Source organism: Orbicella faveolata, unplaced genomic scaffold (genome assembly GCF_042242905.1).
Source record: "Orbicella faveolata isolate gen_17 unplaced genomic scaffold, um_ofav_v1 contig_47, whole genome shotgun sequence".
Lineage (NCBI taxonomy): Eukaryota > Metazoa > Cnidaria > Anthozoa > Scleractinia > Merulinidae > Orbicella > Orbicella faveolata.
The window spans coordinates 10,459,069-10,479,184 of NW_028301577.1; the positions used below are offsets into that span (position 1 = coordinate 10,459,069).

The 20,116-nt window shown below is 39.6% G+C and overlaps 1 protein-coding gene across 1 annotated transcript; it reads left to right on the forward strand.

Moving 5' to 3' along the window:
* The first annotated feature begins 2,700 nt into the window (after positions 1-2,700).
* On the forward strand, positions 2,701-19,904 carry LOC110048405 (serine/threonine-protein kinase ULK2-like). Its single transcript, XM_089279703.1, has 27 exons — positions 2,701-3,087; positions 3,530-3,622; positions 3,990-4,031; positions 4,918-4,950; positions 5,194-5,230; positions 5,484-5,534; positions 6,484-6,606; positions 6,991-7,064; positions 7,941-8,042; positions 8,275-8,333; positions 8,495-8,577; positions 9,260-9,310; positions 9,634-9,713; positions 10,059-10,188; positions 10,843-10,916; positions 11,502-11,538; positions 12,292-12,340; positions 12,421-13,616; positions 13,828-13,982; positions 14,360-14,485; positions 14,621-14,670; positions 15,621-15,739; positions 16,358-16,464; positions 17,011-17,052; positions 17,601-17,645; positions 17,750-17,840; positions 18,380-19,904. Exons 1-27 carry the CDS (start codon positions 2,995-2,997, stop codon positions 18,457-18,459), a joined length of 3,222 nt encoding a protein of 1,073 aa, XP_089135829.1. The 5' UTR covers positions 2,701-2,994; the 3' UTR covers positions 18,460-19,904.
* The last annotated feature ends 212 nt before the right edge of the window (positions 19,905-20,116 follow it).

Sequence of the window (20,116 nt, forward strand, 5' to 3'; positions counted from 1 at the left end):
ATTGACGTTTCGTTTTTTGATGTTTTTACCAGTTGATTCCTCGACTAGGACCTCAAACATCGGCTTCACTTTTGTTCGTTTTTAGCATCAAAATTTACGCAAATGGTTTCGCAAAGACGAATGGACTCTTTTTGAAACACGTTTTTTCTACAGCGTGGATCAAGAATAGTTTTATTCAAAATGGCAGTTTTTCGTTATTGATAATTAATACTTACTCGGAATCAGTCATGCCAGGCGCTGCGATCATGTGCAGCCAAGCTTTCGAGGTCAGTGGACGTCACTGGCGTGTATTGAGTAAGGATCAAGATATTTATTTGCATGACAGCCATCTGATCTTTAGGATTTATATTTATCCATGACACTTATAAAACATTGTATCACTTAAACGAAATGTCAACTGCAACGGAACGTGATTTTATTCACTGAAGCGACCGGGCGTAAAGAAAACTCGGTGAAAAAGTAGAGACTGGAATGAAAAAGCTTCAACCTATAGGTTAGAAGTTCTCAGTTATTTTATTGGCTGTGCAGAGGAAAATGTGCCAATGATCAAAATGGCACGCTATTTCGGCTGCTCTTTAAAAGCTACCAAGCGATGAACGAACGATTCGGCTCCAAATACATCAAGGGCGTGACCGTAGGTAAATGTTAGGAGAGAATTCAGAGAATTGCTCGGCCTGCTCCCATAAGAAGTTGCCTGTTCTGTTCTTGTTTGAATTTCGTATCTCGAGTCATCGCCCCTTTCTGTGCAAGCTTGACGAAACGAGCGACTCTCGATAGTTCTGTTGCAGAATCGATCTTGATTGCTTTGCTTCAAATCGGAAGCAAAGACCAAGGAGAGCCATTGAGCCACGCGCGACTTGAGCCAAAAGGTTTGGCATGTACGCGTGCGCAATTAAACCGGAAGTCCTTTATTTTCGGGCTTCCTCTCGCGCTTCCTAACCGCTGATCAAGGGGAACGAAGACTCTGGGTTACAGGGTACATGCATGAGTGTTCTTGTTTTGTTCCGTAGTAGCATGCTCCCAGACTCTATTGCAGACGGCAAGCCGTTTTTGCGAGCACTTCCATGCTCTCCCATTGGTCTACCACCGGGAAAAAGACGTCATAACGACGGCCCGTTACTGGAGAAATCTCGCACCAGAACACACCATCCAATAAATAACGTTACAAAACGCACAGTTCTTGTTTTAGTTTGAATTTCGAAAGAGACGCGAACTTGAAAGATCTGTCATGAGTACCTGAGCCAAAGGCACCAGCTAATTTTCCTCCAGGAGTAGAAATACTCTTCAAGTAAGACGTTGGAAAAATAAGTTCGGTCTGACCGCTGATTTCATAAAACCGCTGATTACGTGTCGTACTTTACGGCAATTTACGTCATTTGAAAGATGGTTTAAAATAAGACTTAATTTCAGGGGCAATCTATAATAACAATAAAAAAATACTACTCTTAGTGTCACACGAACAGATCACAGTCCATTACCTAAACTCTCCCTTCTCCGTTCTATATGGGGGTGGAGAACAAAGAGCGCAGGGACTGTACTAGTTCACAGTGAGTTATAGACCATTCTCATAAATGGCTGCCAATTATAAATTCTTTTGAATATTAAAATTAGCCTGACTAACCTCGTTTTGAGCTGATAACTCAAAAGCATTTTTGCTCTCAAATGAATCTATTGAGGCTAATTTAAATGCATACAAAAGGATTTTTTTGGCAGCCATTTTTGTTAAGGGTCTGTGTTACTCAGACAGTGTGAATGTGTTGCTAACCCAATGTAATTTGGTTTCTACCTAACCAGTTATTTTTATGCACAGTACCAAAATATGTATTGATAACTGAAAAATGTATTGAGAGATTAAACAACTGATGACAGCTTCTATAGATGTTGAACAGTTGAAACATGATCACTTCTTGCCATCCCTTTTCTTTTTTGATCTTTCCTTTCCTTTCTTTTCCTTCCCATTTTTTTTCCTGATCACAGATGTACCCTTCCTTGTGGGCAATATTTAAACCATCACAGTGACATACTCCTTCAACTGACAAATGAGTTTTTCTACAGTGGACAAGGATGTTCTTATTAAATTAACTCCAAATGTCTGATAGAGCAGTTTTCAATAATATTGAGTGTCACTCTAGTCTAGCAGTAAAACGTCACTCTAGCAGGAAAACGTATGAGAGTGAATCCTGATTGGTTATGGCTTTACTCCTAGTTGGATGAAAAAGTGGTGTGAGTTTTTTAAACCAATCTGGTGACCTAGTAAGTGCAATGCCAGATACCAGGAGCCCATTACCTGCAGATACTTTTCAACATTCAAATAAAAACCACTGTAAGAAGTAGCAAATTGCTATTATATTAGCCTGCGAACAGGCTCACAGCGAGGGCAGAAAAGCGAGCGAAAGCGTGATTCCGCGAGCGAAGCAAGTAGAAGCACTCCCTCATCACCAGACCGCTCTCGGCTCGTCCCGCTCGCCCTAGACTACACTCCGCTAGCATAGCACTCCTATTGATTCTCTCGTATTTGCTACATTATTCATTTGGCACAGACGCAATCCATTTATCCTTCGCAGTTAAGAACTTGTCACAGGCTGAATTTAAATTATTCGCAACATCTTTACGCTAAAAGAGCGAAAGGGCAAAGGCCTCGAAGCTAAGCGGGCTCCCGAAAGCTTAGTGACCTCCCGTTAAATGACGTCACTCGAATTTTGTTTTGTTTTGCGCGGTGGAATAAAATGTATTCATCCAACGAAAACAAAACAAATGCTCTTCATCGATGTTGAGAAGTCTTCTTTGAGGGAAAGAGCATAAGATGTAGCCATGGAGGACTGATAACAGTTATGTTGTTAGATCGCTTGACTAAAGGACAGCAAAGTCCTCGCAAATCCATCTTCTCTGGCGAAAAATTCGCTTCGTTTTCGCACAAACCGCTCGCCAGAACATTCTCCAACGAAGTGAAACTACGCACATCCTTCCTCTTGGAGTCAACAGTTCTTCTCTGCAATGGCGGAAAACGTCGGTGAATTTGTTTACAACAAGAAGGACCTTATAGGGCATGGAGCTTTCGCTGTAGTTTTCAAAGGACATCACAGAAAGGTGACCTTCATCTCCATAATTTTGCAAAGGGCAAAAAAAAATGTTGATACGATTTTTTTTGTTTGACTTACGTAAGAGTCTTAATTCACAGTCAAGATCATTGTTTCGAGACATTTGAAGTTCTTTTAAATGTGAAATGATATGGATATCCAGCAATCTTATCAAAGGTTTCATTTATTCGGCATTTATACGTATTAAAGCTTGCACTTTTCCGATATGTTGTAACTTTGAACCTTGTCATTGAACAACATCAAATGTAAATAAGCTTACTGCACCATCCATAAACGCGCAGTGTTTAATTAGAGAGAATTAAAATTAAGATCTTTACGCAAAGGCAAGTAAGCCAAGAACGATAAGGTATCTTCTGTATTCTTTTGATACCCTTTTTTCGTTTTATACGGTAAGTGAAATATTTTCTTCGTTCGATTTTATGCCTTTGCAGAAGGATGACTTTGTGGTGGCCATCAAGGTGATTGCGAAGAAAAATATTTCCAAGACTCAAAATCTTCTAGCAAAGGAAATCAAAATTCTAAAGGTGAGTTCTAAATACCTCCAGCTTTTATTTAATAAGAAATGAATTCTGCGATCGTAGGCTTAAGCTTTCGTATTGCATGATCCATGTAATATATTGCATGATCACAACATTATTCCCAGGGGAATGGAAATTTACAAAGAACAGAGGAAACCGTTCACGCGGTCATCATGTGCTATGTACAAGGCAATTAGCTTCTTAAACGAGGATAAAAATCTAATGTAGGGAACGTTTAATCTGAGGTTTTGTTCGTCGCTTTGGCTCCTTTATAGTTTAATTGCAATGTTTTTTTTTCCTGTCGAATGGAGATGATGGCAAAATCCTATCATGTAATCCGTTGGCGTGTAACAGTTTATATCTTTCATTGCAGGAGCTCCATCACGAAAATGTCGTGTCGCTTTTTGACTGCCAGGTAAATAAAGAAAGTTTTTTACACATATTGTAATGTTTTGCGAAGATCTCCCAGTATCTACAAGAAAATCGAAGAGATGAATAAAATCTTTGCAATGTATTTGTTACCAGTGAATTCTGATCATATCTTGCATACATGTCTGTAGACTTTGGAATTGACCTTTTTCCATTGATTTGAATCAGATAATCCTCTCACCCACAAAAAAATAATGCAAGGAAATATCCATATGCTATCCACAGAAGGTTTTTGTTTGAATTAAACCTCCTCTCCACCCATCTGGAAATTCCAGTTTACCTTCATACAAGTTTCCCTTTACAATTTTGGGTTTTCAAGATCCCACATCCTCTCAGAATTTTTACTGGTCCTTCCTTGGGGTGGGTAATTGGATATATGAATTTTCTGGAACTGCACAATACGAAAATAAAGGCTAGACCCATACAGAAAATCCCTCTTACCTTCAGAATACCCACAAGGTACTTATTTGCATTACAGTAGTTTCAGTTTTCTGTTTATTATTATTTTTGCCACAATGTACATGTATTGACGAAATATCAATCCATAAGACAAGGAAGCCCAGGGAAGCCAATAATGCTCACGTAAAGGACTACCTTTAGAAATACCTTGCCACATCCCTGTACCCATTAAAATTGTAAACGTGTATTCAGAAATTGAAAGAGCATAATGAGTAAGAATGACAATGTTAGCCCATCCCAATGACATGAGAAGAGATTGAATACTGTGGGAGTGCCCAACTTCATTCCCAGGGTCTCTTTTCTTCTCCTGGGAATGAGGTTAGCAAGCATAGCTACATAATAGTTAAATATGGATGTCATAACAGCTGTATTATTTTATACAGTAATGATCTTCGTCGGTAAATCTTTTGCAGGAAACATCCAACAATGTCTTTCTTGTCATGGAGGTTTGTATCAATTGAGTGCCATTGTCTAGTGTATACGCTTTGTGTGTTTGTGTGACTGAATTTAAAGGGTTTGAATACTGGTGAACATGAATTTATTTTATACATTTTTCCAGCTTTATTGTTTTCTCCTGATTTCCGTCTGATAATCGATAGATCTCTGTAAGGTGCAGTGGCATCATTTTTCAAAAGGATATCTGGCTTTCTTGTGTTTATTAAAATGCTTGATCACTCTTGACCCAACAGTATTGCAATGGAGGAGATCTTGCAGACTATCTACGTGGTGAGAAAATTTCGCTTTTAATTACTTTCTCTTACAACAATTTAAATAGTACTGTGAATTCAGAGGGTCAAAAATATTTGATCACCAGTAAAAATTATGTGTTTCCTGAGATTTTCCTCAAACAGTGCAATATTGGACATCCAAAACAACTGAGGCCTTGCTTTTCACATACTGGCTAATTGTTTGCATAAGCCATGCCCAGATGTACTTACAAACTAAATTTAAAGTTGACTAAGCATATTTTTTATTGTAGAGAAAGGAACGCTTAGTGAGGACACAATTCATATATTTCTACGACAGATAGGTATGTGAAATGATTATATGTACTGGGTGTTAAAATATTGTATAAATATCATTTAATAACATTCATGATGATGACGATGAAGGTGTTGATGTTGGTTTTAACAATAACTATGATGACAATAACAAGTAGAGAGTAGAGTGTCCACGCTTGCTTGTTAACTAGCATTCTCTCAAATTTTGGAGAACTAAAACAGTTTGACTTCTTCAGCTCATGTTTTTGTCATTGTGGTGGATCTTAGTTGAAATTTTCAATAGCTAGATAAACGATCTTATTGTGCTTCCTTTTTATGCCTTAACATGTAGAAACTTGTGACAAAATCTTGTAACTGGAATTGTTTTACTTAAGAGTCCCTGTCCATAGAAATGGAAAATAACTCGGCAAGGGTCGAAAATTTGATTTCGCTCATATTTTCCTGGTAGATAGGCTCTTGTGTCGCTCACAATCATTTGCCCAAAGAAATTTTCACAGGAATCTGTAGACCATCCTTCTGCGATTCAACCACCAGAAGCTTGATCCATTTGAAGGTTTCGGACTATATAAATAATAAAATACATGTCTTCAAAATTTAATTATTTTGCACCCAAAAAGACAACGCAACATTCCCTAAAATCACCCCAGTACACATTTAAACATTGCACAAAAGTATTTGAGTGTTTTAAAGACGGAAGAATGATGTGGTTTTGCATGCGAGGCTCTCTTGAAACGTGCTTAATAAAATGGTGCATCAAATGACGATTTTAACGGAATTTGGTAATTTGCATATTTCTTTGAAATAAAAGGATATTTTGCCAAAAAAACTATCCAGTAGTTTTTGTCATGCCCTAGCCTATCTACCATAAGAATATGAGTGAAATCGAATTTTCGACCCTTGCCGCAAAATTAAGAATTTGTCTGATTTTTACAGGCAGGCACTCTTTAAGATATAACAAAGTACATTTTTTGTCTACAGCCTTTGCCATGTGCACCTTGCAGTCCAAAGGTGTGGTTCACAGAGATCTAAAGCCACAGAACCTACTCCTGCATCACTCTGGGACAACCACACCATCACCCTCACAGATCAAAATAAAGATTGGTAAGGGTTGTTCTTTGTCAATGATCAGTTTCTGGAAACATTTACATTTTACTTTTCAGTGCAACCTTGCTACCTTGAACTTCATTATGTCGCAGGTCCCACTATCTCGGACAAAAATCATTTTCCTTGGATATGCTTTTTCGGTAAATGTTGGGGATAATCCTGCAGTGGACTAGCATTCCTTCCAGGGAGAGTGGAGTAACTCCTAGCTGCTTCATGCTATGGAAACCAAAGATCCAAAGATAAGCAGACTTGGCCTGATGGGCCACTAGGCTTTGCCTGTACCTTTATGTCCGTGCACTGATGATAAAATGTGTAACATCAGTAATTCCCATAGTCTAATTTACTTGAAGAGAAAGTCTTAATTTGTTTTATTTATTCCAGCTGATTTTGGGTTTGCAAGATTTCTTCCTGGTGAAATGATGGCAGCTACATTATGTGGATCTCCAATGTACATGGTGTGTGAATTAAATAGCTAACTAGTCTTAACTTGTTTTCCCACCAGTCACTTTGTCATCCCTTTGTGGCACATACATTTAAGGCAGATTTGTACTTTGTTTAATACTGTTTGAGTCTAATTCTACCAGGAACTACAGTGTAGGAACTAGAACTTTATTCATACACAAAACTCAAAAGCTCCTACTGGAAGATTCTTTGAAGCCCCAAGTGAAAGGAGAGGAAGGGGGGATTCTTATTAAAGACCTTTAGTTAGTTTAGACTGGGGAACAGGATCTTTTTCGAATGGGATCTTTTTCAAGTCATATCTATTAATTTCAAAATATATAATTACAGTGTATTAAGGTAAATTCAGGGCACCTCTGTAGTAACAGCAAAAACATATTTGAAAATAATTTTCTCAAAGTGATGGTGTTCTTGCTCATAACTAGATAACTAGATATGACTAACTCCTAACTAGATATGTAGTTCAAGCAGGGGGTATGGGGGTGGGAACTTAAAAAGTTCACTTGTGACTTCTAAATGGGGGCTTGAGCAGCAGGGTTGAAGGGGGGGGGGGGATTGTAGACTTCAATTAATTTAATTATATCGATAAAATCAAAGGCTAGTGTGTTGAAAACAGAAATGTTGTTGGGACATTGTACTCGGTACTTTGTACTTGGTACTTACTAGTAACTTAATTGCCACTTGGGTATGATGTACTTGGTATATTGTACTTGATACTTGGTTTCTTGCCAAGTATGTACTTGGCATGTACCAATGTAGGAAATGCAAGTATTCCAGTTGTACCATTTGCATTATTAATAGCCTAACGGATGGTCAAATATTTGTAACTGAATTGTGCTTTTCTTGGATACATAATTTATTACATATTCCAGGCACCTGAAGTGATTATGTCCAAAGCATATGATGCCAAAGCTGACCTGTGGAGTGTGGGGACAATTGTGTACCAGTGTCTAACAGGAAAAGCCCCATTTCAGGTTTGTTAGTGTGAAAACAGTTCAAGAAAGTGGAAGGCTCTTATCAAGGCGGATACCACATGCTGTTCACTAGGGGCTAAACAAAGTCCACAGAAACTATTCATTAGTGAAATAGTGTTCCAATATTGTTGAGGAGGAGCATTACATTTTCACATGGGATGTCCTTTGGAAGGTGATCTACAAGTTCACCTCATACTTAAAACTTAGCATAGTTTATTCTTGTCATTTGCAGGCAAATAGTCCACAACAGTTAAAGAAGTTTTATGAGAAGAGCAAATCGATTTCCCCTAAGTGAGTACCTAAATTAAATAACTACTGACAGTAACTCAAATGTTTTTTTTTTTTTTTTTAATTTAGACTGTCTCTCACAGTGATTGCTTCTCTTGTTTTCCTTGTGATGAGGAGTTCAGATTAAGAAACTTAGTATCATGTAACTTTGTTCAAAACTTTAGTATTCCAGTTGGTACTTCCAGTCACTTAAAGGACCTTCTAATAGGATTGTTGAAGAGGAATCCACGAGACAGGCTGGACTTTGGTAAGAAATTTTTGTTCATTCAAGTTTTTGTTTCAACCCAGTAATATCTGTTACTTACCTAGACTTGCATACATACAGTTGTATTGAATGGCTCCAGGATACAAAACAGGGTGGTTTCTGTTGAATAGTTTACAGTCCCCAGAGCTCGACATTGAGACAACTGGGGTCGCTAATGGGACCAATTTTTTTCATTCATCTGGCGACTTACTTTTCATGCTTTTGACTGAAATACTTTTGCTGGCAACTAAATCTGAAAACTTAGGGGCCAGCTGGCCCCAAGGTTTTTTCCTGAAAGTTAAGTCCTGCACATATATAGTTTAATTCTCAGGTCCATTCGTTTTCTTTGAATTCTCTCCTTTTGGGGGTCATCATTTGAGTTGTCAATTTAGTCCTTTTTAGGAATGACAGGTGCTAAGTAAGGAAGTAAATAATGGCTTTAGTGGCTTGGGATACATTTGAACCTCTACTAATGGCCACCTAGAGGCCTATAACAGCCACCTTGTTTGTCCTGGCAAACAATACATTGACCCGAAGAGTCCAGTTGTTCCCTTTCAACCATAAAATCTTACATACTAGACTACATGTAGCCAAATGTTGACTTTGACACCCTGAAATAATATGACACTTACTCACTCATCAATGTTGAATGTTAACCCATTGTTTCTGTACATTATCATTTCAGGTGAATTCTTTGCTCATCCCTTCTTGACTGGCAGAGCTCCTCACAAAGCATGTAAGTCATAGAAAAATAATGATTGCTGGTTTATATTGTATTATAGTTATTGTAGGCCAGAACAATGAGACAATGAAAACTGGTAACAGTTTGAGATGGTGTTGATGTATTTCAAAATTCTGACTTCTTTTTTAGCCAGTCACATTGCAGTTCACTTTATGTACACAGTGCATATTTGAAAAGGATTTCTATCATTGACTTCTAAAAAATTGCAACTTCCAACTTGCACTGGATACATTGAATACATCTTGGATAGAAATATCCATTTGGCAGTGAATATTATTTTAACTGGTCTTTTGTTTTCACATTCCTTTGTAATGTAGCCACCCCAGTTGCCGTCCCAGTTCATCAGCGGAAACACTCAGGTAGTCCCCAGGGAATGAGGTCACCTTCTTATTCACCAGTAAGTCTGTTAAGCTGTAATTTCAAGTTCGACATGCATTGATCAAAAGTGAGTTAATGCTTTTCCACTATCCACAGTAGACTGGATTTTACAGATAAATATGGTGACTCACATTGTAAATAAGTAGGATAATATGACAGAAGATTGCTGCTCCCTTAGCTGGAAAAGTAAGTCCATCACAGGTTTAATAGCCATGCATTTGTACCCAATGCACAGCTGGTGAAACAAAGATGTGACATTTGCTTTCCAAGTTTGTGTTGAAATTTAATTTTTTTGTACATGACACCTTCCGTTCTTAACTACGTGTAATAATTAAATACATATTCCCCAATTTGTCTTCTTTAGAACTATGGCGCTGAAGCTTTGGGCGACATAAGAGTTGATCTGCTTCATCGCATAACTCCACCCTATGATGCTACTGGCATGTCCCCTCAGGACCCTCCCGCTGTCATTAACATCAGCTCCTCTGGGAACAGTAAGTAGTTAATACCGTCCTTAGATGCTCTTCCAAAGCTTGAAAGTATGATGCTACAAGTTCCTTTCCCTTCAGTGACTTACACTGTTTATTGGAAGTTTCTTTGTATAAGGGGAAAAAATGTAGGGCTTCAGTTTTTATTCTTTTCCAGTTTCCACTACAAACCACAAACGTCTGATAGTAAATTGCAGTACCAAATAAATGCCAACTTTTTTGTTAGATGTCAGATTTTTACTATTTGCAATGAAAAATATTAAATGGACCCAAATAAAAGAAAAATGCACAACGTAAACCAAATTAAGATGGCTCAGTGACCAATGTAGCATTGGCTAGTGTAGGCTATGAAGCAAAACATAACTAGATGTGTACAGGTTCATAAGGTGTTCAGAACAGTGTTTTGCAATGCTTTTTTCAATCATTTAGGGCTGTATTTGTATCACAAAACCTACATAGTCCCTCAAATACGTAATCATTCCTTTTGTTCTTTGATTCCTGTGTAATGGACACAAAATCAAAATCAAAAGTTAGGTGAAGCTAGTTAATTTGTGAAGCAGATCGGAAGATGCAGCTTTTGGTAGAGTTAGTGACTGTTTGTGTCAGCATTAACTGCATCATATTGTCTTTTGATGTTTTTTATTTTTTCCTTCATCATAGCCTCCAGTGCTCAGCTTAGTTCCCAAGGTGTTTACCCAGCAAGCTCTACCCAGGAAGACGAGATAGCTGCTGAGGTTTGTTGTTCAGTTACAAAACATAGACTCCACTTTAAAAAGTAAACGTTGCAGTACCTTTCATTATTGTAGCTGATTTTTCATAAAATTAATGTGTTTGACTTAATACTTCTCAAACTCATTAATAATTATTTTATTTATGAAGTTAAAACAACGAAAATCATGGCCGTGATGGTGTTTAGATATTTTATCTTAATTAGCAAAGATTTCTGCGATTTTGTTACTCCGTTTTTCCGTCATAATTTCAACTCTCTTCTTGGCGTTTGGAAATGTGGTCAAACACGGTCTCTCGTGTATGCTATATTACATCAAGACCTCTCTTAAATAGATTTTTTTCGGACTAAACCACTTAGACCTCTAAATATATGCATCACTTATACCTTTATGTGAAAAATATATCGCTTAAGACCCAAATCTCGGATTCAAAGTACAGTAACAAGTGTCAATCAATTGCTACGTCAATCATTGTTTAGGTGTGTTGGAGAAACTTATGAATTTGTTGGATATCTTTTAATTTTTTCTCTGAACAGAAGACCTTTGGTAGTTCTGTTTTTTGAAGGTTTTTGTTTTTGTTTTTGTTTTCAGGGTTTCGTGCTTGTTCCATCCAATCCGGAGACTCCTAGTAAGTCACGTGTTTTTTTTTTTTCAGTTCAGCATGCACAAGACTGCAAAAGTCTCTTTTTCCGTCTCGTTTGTCTCTCGAAGTGGCGGAGCATGACGCGCGAATTCGTGATGCATGATGCGTGACATGAAAGGCGCGAAACGTCATTAACGTGAGCGAGCCTGTGAGTTCACGAGGCAAGTACAAATCTGCCCGTAATAATTTCCGGTCTCTTAGCACCAGATCCTCTTCGGGCGCGGCATTTCGTCCAAGTACTCAAACAAAAATGTGGACTGTTTTGGGGGGAGAGCCACTGTTTAAAGTTCTTTGTGGTTATGTAGAGTTCAAAAAAATCTGCTCGACAGGTCGGCGCGCGTTACGCAAAACTGTCACACTCTCCCTCTTTCGCTGATCAGTTTATTGACTTCAGCAGTTGGATGATAGAACTCTTATCAGATGTTTTAGTGTGTAGTATTGCTGTATTTATTAATATGCACAACTGGTAAAAATATACAGCGATTACACACTACAACATCCAAGAAAGAGGTAAACGTTTCTTATAATGAAGATAAGGTTATATTGTAACATAATGGTAAAGGATGTGTTGTATGTATGAAAGGAATGAAATGTATGTATCGAACTAGTTGATACTGTATGTTGAACTTGAAAGTGTTGCTTGCGTGTTAAATAATTATTTAAAAAAAACCTATGAGATTTATGTATGAACAGTTGTAACATGGGCTAATCCAATTCTACCTTTGATTCTCTTTCAAGGATTTCAACAGCAGAGAAACCCCTCAGACCCGCTGTTCCCATTCTACGGGTTAGTGACCTCTCCAGATGTTTTACTATTTGGTTAATCAAAACTAACAAAGATTTCCGTTTTTTCCTTGCCTCTTACAGCCAATCACCTCCGAGGAGCAGCAACAGCCCCTATTCGCCGTCTCCTCCGTTATCTCGCACTCCTCAAAGAGCCACTTTCACCGTGGGTTCACCCTATTCGACATCGCCAACATCACCCACTTCTCCTCTGGCACTCCCCCTGCCCTTTCACAGCCCAACTTCGTCTCCATCGTCAGCAGACTCCCCTCCAGTTGAAATGCGTATGAGAAGACGAACAAAGTCTTCTCCGGGACCAGCACCAAACAGTCAGCCATTTTCGTCACCACTGCCTATTCCAAGATCCAACACTGCTGGAGGCTTCGGGAAGCAGGCTTCCTCTAGGAAATCCCCATCTCCCACCTACTATGGTGCAGCCGCTGCCGCCAGAAAGCAGAGAGGTGGCACTCCCACCAAGCCGTCCGTTGGCAAGAGCCCGACGAGCAGTCCCGGTCCATTGAAGGAAAGTAGTCCTGTGACACAGAAACAAGTAGCGCAGTTCATACCCAAGGGATCTCCTACGCCACTCACCGCTGCTGCCCAAGCGATAAACGAGCAAGTGAAGGGATCTGATATGCCTGCAGGTCTAAATCAGCCAGCATTTACGGGATTTTCAAACACGAGCGCTAACAAGGAGCTTGCACGCCCAGCAACGCGTACCATTCGAAGAGCCCTGTCAAATATTGAGCCTTTGGTTTCTAGGCCGCCAGACAGCTCCCCACTCCTGACCGCTCTAGCACGTCAATCAAATGCAGGCATAGGTGTACCAATAACGGACCTCTCTGAACCAGGAGCTGAAGACAAACAGATCATACGCGTGCATAGCTCGCCGGCCATCTTAGCAATGGGCCTACCCAGAAAGGGAAGCTTGTTAACAGCACCTGGGTTCCAACTTGGGACAGGAACCTCTTCTCCCATCTTCCGCCGGCATTCGGGCGGAGGATACACGCCTCTAAGAGGAAAGAGTCCGCCACTGTCGTCTTCACCCACTGGCCTTCCTACCATACCTGGGTCGCCAACCAAGACGTCTCACAGCAAGGAATTCAAAGATGCAGCTGTCGATCAGGATCAGGAGATGAAGCCTTTGAAGGGACTGTTCACTGTAGGGTCTTCTTCACCCAGGAGTGGCGAAAGTGGCATTCTGTTTGGATCCCACCCCGGGAGGCTGTCGGAAAACTCAAACAAGAACACTGGAGAGAAACCTGCTGTTGTGAGTCAAGGTAAGCGTTAAACTTTGTAATATACGACATCAAGAGACAGGATTTTCTGGTTCAGCAAATCAGTCGGAAAAATTTTGTAATTGTTACAGCTTTGTTGACAACAATAATAATTGCAACTGTGATGAGGTGAGTAAATGGTTGCTTAAGCACGGAAATAACGTACAATACATGTACCTCACGCTAATGCGTTGTAATGTTAATCACGTGACAGGCACTAAAGTTACCCTGGGATTTGGAAACAACTCTCCTCCCAAGAACCCCAAGCAGCAGCTTATGGTTGCCCAGGAAACCGAAGCCTCTTCACCTGACATGGAAGGTCCTATAGCTCTTATAGCTCCTGAATTGCCGGAGGACACACTCTTGGATGTAAGAAAACACGTTTGTTTGATTTAACACTTTTCCAGGCAGAGATATAATTACATGAACGCTATAGGATCAGGGTGGTCCACGAGATCAGCATCAGACTGAGCCCGTGTTGTTTGTCAGAGACGTTGCTAAGTAACGTGGCGTAAATCTTGATTGCTTCAAGCTGACGTCACAACTGTCGAAGTACTCATTCTTTTTTTTTTTTTTTGTGATTGGACAAGAACAATCGTTAATTTTTCGTGTACTCCGCCGGGAATTTGCCAAAAACGGTTCCTCGATACGAGGAATGTTCTTTCTTTTCAATTAAACGCACAGCCATGCTCAGACTATTGTCAGAAAACTAATTCCTGTTGTTCTTTTTAATATGTGAACTGCAGGCGGAGCATACAGAGGGTGTAAGGAAACTCAACTTTGTTTTGTTGCTGACGGATGCTATTCTTGAAGTAATCAGTGCTAGGGGAACTCCATTCACAGTCCTGGCAGATTCTGTGGCCATCAAACAAGTAAGTGCCTTTTTACATGCTGTCGTGTTTTACTTCTCTGTGTCTTGTGTTCCTCCGGTCTCAAGAAACGTTTTGTCTCATGCAGTGTGGGGAAAGTTTAACAGGTAAACACTTTTTCTCTTAAATATTTCGCAGAATGAAAGCTTCCTCGCAGACCAGATTGGATTGAAAAGCGACGAGTTAAGGTAATGAACATTGAGGAACAGTGTACATAAAGAAACCCTCTCATTGTATTCTAAAATTTAACAAATAGCGAGGTTACAGTCTTGATTCCTGTCTCCGAGAATCGTCTGCGCCTGTAGTGTTTCGCCAGCGAAGTGGCCGAGCAGCATGCCATATACGGTGCCTCTTTCGGAGTGCTCGCGAGTGTCTCGCGCCGTGTTTTCGGAAATAATAAGTAAGAGTTTGCTGGGTTGGTCTTGTTTGATAGCCATGGGATGCTTAGTATTGCATGCTAGTTGTTACAGTTGGCTAACTATTGAATAAGAGCTATAAATCTTAGTTCAAGTGCCCGAAGAAATGTCAATCTTTTAGCTAGGTAGAGCACCGAAAGTTGTAACGTGATCTCGTCATCGCAAAACTACGTCATTGCCCTGAAAGCTTCTCTTACGAAAACTGCAGACTCAGAATGTTATTGTAGACGGTTTTAGGAAGGTAAGGGTTATGCTCATGTTGGGTGTTGTTGGCTCAGATTTGACCATTTTCAAACTTGAGCCAACAGCATCCAACACGTCGCAACAGGATGGTCAAACGCGCGCAACATTTTGCGCCCAACAATGTTGCAATATATTGCGTTGAAATGTTGCGATCGTTTGGCCGGGGCTTAAGAACAACTTGATTTACACAACAAAAGCAGTGAAGTCTGTATCAAAACAAGGTCAGCTGCAGCCTCACTGCCATTAAAAGGCCAGGTCACTGAACCGACAATTGTAAAATAGATTTCACTATGAAAGCTAACGTTAAGAACAACGACGTCTCGACTGTTCGACGGTCATTTTCAAGTTAAAAAGTAGAATTTTTGTGTGCGCTCAAATAGTCTGTGAAATGTTTTTAGGAGTGGGAGAAAAACGGGACTAACTGATATGTCTTCAGCTACTTGTGCTACTACTAACATGGTTTATTTACCTTTTGTTAGGAAAATGGAACAGCTCGTTCTGTATGTAAAAGCGCTCCGTGCTCTCAATCTTTCTTTGCTGTTTGCGCAAGGAGAAATCCGAGTTGGACATTTAAAACCATCAAATGCAGTCAAGAATGGTAGGATTAATAAGATGAAAGATTAGCTTTTAAACTATATAGATTTAGTTTTGTTTTTGAGTCAACTGAACCCCATCTTATGGACAGCTCGTTATAACTAACGTCCTGAATTTTTCTGGAGCGGGATTTTAGAAGAAAGAAATGCTTGTCGGCAGTCTATAGAAGACTCTATACCTTGCTGTATTGGTCTGTTTAAAACGTTTCATGACAAAATGTTCAGTTCTCAATAAAGTAGATGTCTTAGCAGCTACACTTACCAAATCATATAGTCTGTAATGTCAGTCGTCTTCTCGCCCTAATCGTTTCCGTTGCGCCTCTGGGGGGAAACTGGACATCAATTAATATTCGGAAGTTCGTGCACGGAATTAAATGTGCGTCTTAATTTTATTTGTCTTGCCTACAGCGACCAAAATCTAGATACGAACCCAGTTGATCCGTTGTTATTACTGAAATCTCCCAAACAATGGGCAAGTATAGTCTCACTCAGTTACTTTTGCGACGAGAATTTTGGATAACGTTTGATTTCATCGGCCTTCCTCGCATCTAACTTATAAATGAAAGCTCTAAGTTAGGTTAGGGCACAATCAGATCATGATTTTGTGTTGTTGTTTGTTTTAGTTTTAAACGACTTGAACAACCGTTATCACCAGTGCCTCGAGAAGGCGTCACAACTAAAGCAGCTCATTGAACCAGGATTGCAAACTCTCGATGGAAAAGCCATGACGGTAAGCCAGCCAATCAGAAAGCTAGAATTCGACGGTATGCAGTGGTGTCTGCTTTCCCGCCCTAATGTACCGCGTCCATCGCAGCCTTCAATTTATCCCGCCAAAAGTTGGTGTGGGATATTACTATCGATAACTATCATATGTAGAGGCGCGGTGACCTAACGGTTAGCGCATCTGATGGGGCACTAGGCTCGAAAATAGACTTGACCTCTACCTTAGGGAGTTGGGCGCCTACTGGTTAGGTCAGGTTTTGTTGTGTTCTGTCTTTTGGACAAGAAGTGCGCTTCACTCTCCACTCAGGAGAATAAATGTGAATTATTTCTCCCACAACTTAACGAGCATTCTGAAGGTTAGCATGCAATAGAAGAAGGACCGGGGGGGAGAGGAAGCAGGGAACCAACGTTTCTCAGTATTCGCAGCTTTTCGCTTTATGGCACAGAGAGTCGATACAATTCCACATTGAAATCTTTTCAGTTGTAGTTGATGTTGACCACAGATAGTTTAGACTTAGATAGTTTAGATTTTAAACTTTTTGCATGTCCACAGGTCAGTGCAGACAGACTGATGTACCACTATGCGATGGAACAGGTAACTATTGTCACTAGTCTGAATCAGGCACGGTTACGACCAGCGTAGAACTCATAACCGGGAATTGTAGAATTGCAAGTTGTCGTTTAGTTTCAGTGCAAAGGTGCAGTCTGGCAGGGTTTGTTGTTCCTTCTCTGTGTCGTTTTGTTGCTTTCTTCAGCTATACCGTCACGGAACTGTCGTTTCTTTCGCAAAAAGTACACATGCCATTGGCAGCAAGTAAACTGCTTTCTCATAGGTCTTTCTAAAACTCATTCTGACTTTTTAAAATTTGTAGGACTTATTTGTGGTGCAGATGTTCAAAGGATGGTAACGCTTTTGGCTTTTCAACAGATTTTCTATCCAGTGGATGGCCTAGCTAGTTTTGTCAACACTGGATAGCTATTTATCCGGTGGATAGTCTTTTCCACCTTTGAACAACTGGCAATACCTGCAGTGAATGTTTGCTTTTTCAATCATCTTGACGGGATTCACTAAGTAGTAAGGTTATACCAAGAGAATACTAGTTGTTGTTGTTGTTTTTTACTTTTCTTTTTTCAACTTTTCAGTGCCAGAATGCTGCCCTGGATGAGCTGTTTGGTAATCCAAAAGAGGTAACTGCCTCTCTCAATCTCAGCCATTTATCGGCAATTCTCCAGTTGTTTGACCCCTTCATCTTTACGGTTCTGACTCTTGCTGTCTTTGTTTCCTTTTTCAGTGTAAGGTGAAGTACGAGACAGCCCAGGTTTTGCTTCAAGGTCTCGAGGAAGACGCGCATACTGACGATGATCGGCGTCTTTTGCAGAAATGTATCCTTTGATTGTTGTTATAATTATTTGACGATGTGAATGAGTTATTTGGGCAGGGCTGTGAGTGGCACGGAGCTAACGATCGTCCTGACCAACTCGGTCGTGATAAACCCTTTACTACGCTTGATTTAGTTGGTAAAAAACAAATAATATCATAAAAAATATTAACAAACACATGAAGCATCTGAATACACAGTGTGCGTTAAATGATTAGCTCGACAGGAGTTGTCCTGGGAACTAGGTTAAGTGGACTCGGTTAGGTGATTGCTGTTTCTCGTACCCAGACCTCTGTAGCACTCAAGACAGTGGTGTGGGTACGAGATTACGGGAACGTCGTGCCTGTCAGTGGATGGGATTGTGTTCTCCCGATTGACGTCCATGTGGTAATATCCAGTCTTGTGAGGTTGCGGTAGAACCCTGTTAATCCAATCAACAACGAACTACCAAAATCTGGTCATGTTAACAGGGAAATCGTCTTAAAACTTAATAGCATCAGTTGCAGATTCACTGTCGTTGTATTTCCTTAACCACAATTGCAGATAAAATTGCTGTGGATAAACGATTGACATGCATTTCAAGAGCAAGGTCTCGCAGAGCAAGTCAGTCCAGCGCTAGATAAACCGCGCGGAACTGGGGACTACCCGATGGGTAGTGTAGACGAGAACGAGATAACAAGTGTAAACTCAGAAATACGGATGTTGATATTTGTGTGTCAGGTGTTAAAGGTTGTTTACTTGTAAACCTACGAACGTGGAACCGAAACGGTTGGTTTAGCTCCAAATTGGGAAAAGTAGAAAAATTTGCTAAATTAGAAACTTCGTTTCAATGACAAGGTGTAAATATGCGATAAGGTTTTTGTTTTTTCGTTTTCAAATGGGTTATTGCAGCGCTCGAGTATCATATGTTCATCAAATGGCCTCTGTCTCGTGTGAAGAGACTGGAGTACCATCGCTATTTTGAAGTGGTTTATTTATTGCTTGGAAAGTCGTGGTAACTATTTGCATTGTACCACGGTTCCTCGGTTATACGTTTCACCGTCTGGGTTATTTTAGGTTATTTATATTTTTGCCACGTGTAGTGGTTTGTGCGTGTGTAGTAAAGTACGTAAAGTCTTTAAACCGACTCAAACGTCAAACTTTTCGTGAGCTGAATCTCTCGCATTTACGCCTGTCGGCTCACGGGAACTTCAGCCCGTTTGATAAGTTCATTATGTAATATATCAAACACGAGAGACAGTGTTTCATCAGGATATCCAAACACCGAGAAGAGAGTTGAAAATACGACGTGCAGCGGAGTATTTTTGACGAAATTCGAGGTGTTTGGATAGCCGATGAAACGCTGTCTCGAGTTTTTTATATATCTTCTCAATCGAAACAAAAACTAAGGAGTAAACGGAGAAGTAAAATCATCAAAATCGATGCTAATTAAGACCGGGTATCAAAACCTCCTTCACGGTTGTGATTTTCTTTGTCTTAACTTGATGAATTATTAATGAGTTTGAGAAACCATAATCCTCGATTGGTCTTAACCTGGAAGTTCGACTTTGCCCATTCAAACGTCGACCTTTTTATGATCCGATCGTAATACATAGATTGACATAACTTATGTCTGTACACCGCGAACTCTTAAACTTTTATTTAAAAACGAAAATATGGTTAGGTTGCCACTGATTTCTCACGTTTGGCGCGTTTGTATTTGCCTTGATTGAGTTAAATTTTAAATATAAGTTAGCTCTGAAATTCTGCCAATACTACATTCGGTTCATGAAAAGTTATACGCCTAACAGATCATGGACTCTGCCTGTAAATAATAATGGTCAAAGAAAATATCGTTATTGCCTTGGACAAAGACGCTTATGATAAGTTTTAAAAAAGAAGGCAACAATTTATATGAAGGGAAATTTTTGCAAAAGGTGTTAAAAAGAGACAGTATAAAAATTTTTATAAGAATAAATATTTCGTTATTTTTAGAGTTGAAATTTTAACTTATGATACATACATTTGCTTGAATTTAAATTAACATAATCGATGCTGAATACATTAAACAACACTGCGCAGGGAAAAACTATCATATTAAAATGCTATGCTTTGCTATAAATTGTATTTATTGGAAATGCAAAATTTTGAAAGTGTAAAAAAAAAAACGGAAAAAAAATTAATAAAAAAAGACTTGTGAAGTGTGAAACCCTTCCATGGTGTGAAGTTATTTATTAAAGCCGTAGTTGTTTTCCCCTCCCCTCTTTCTGTTTTCCATTCGGATTGCCGGGACAAATGGAA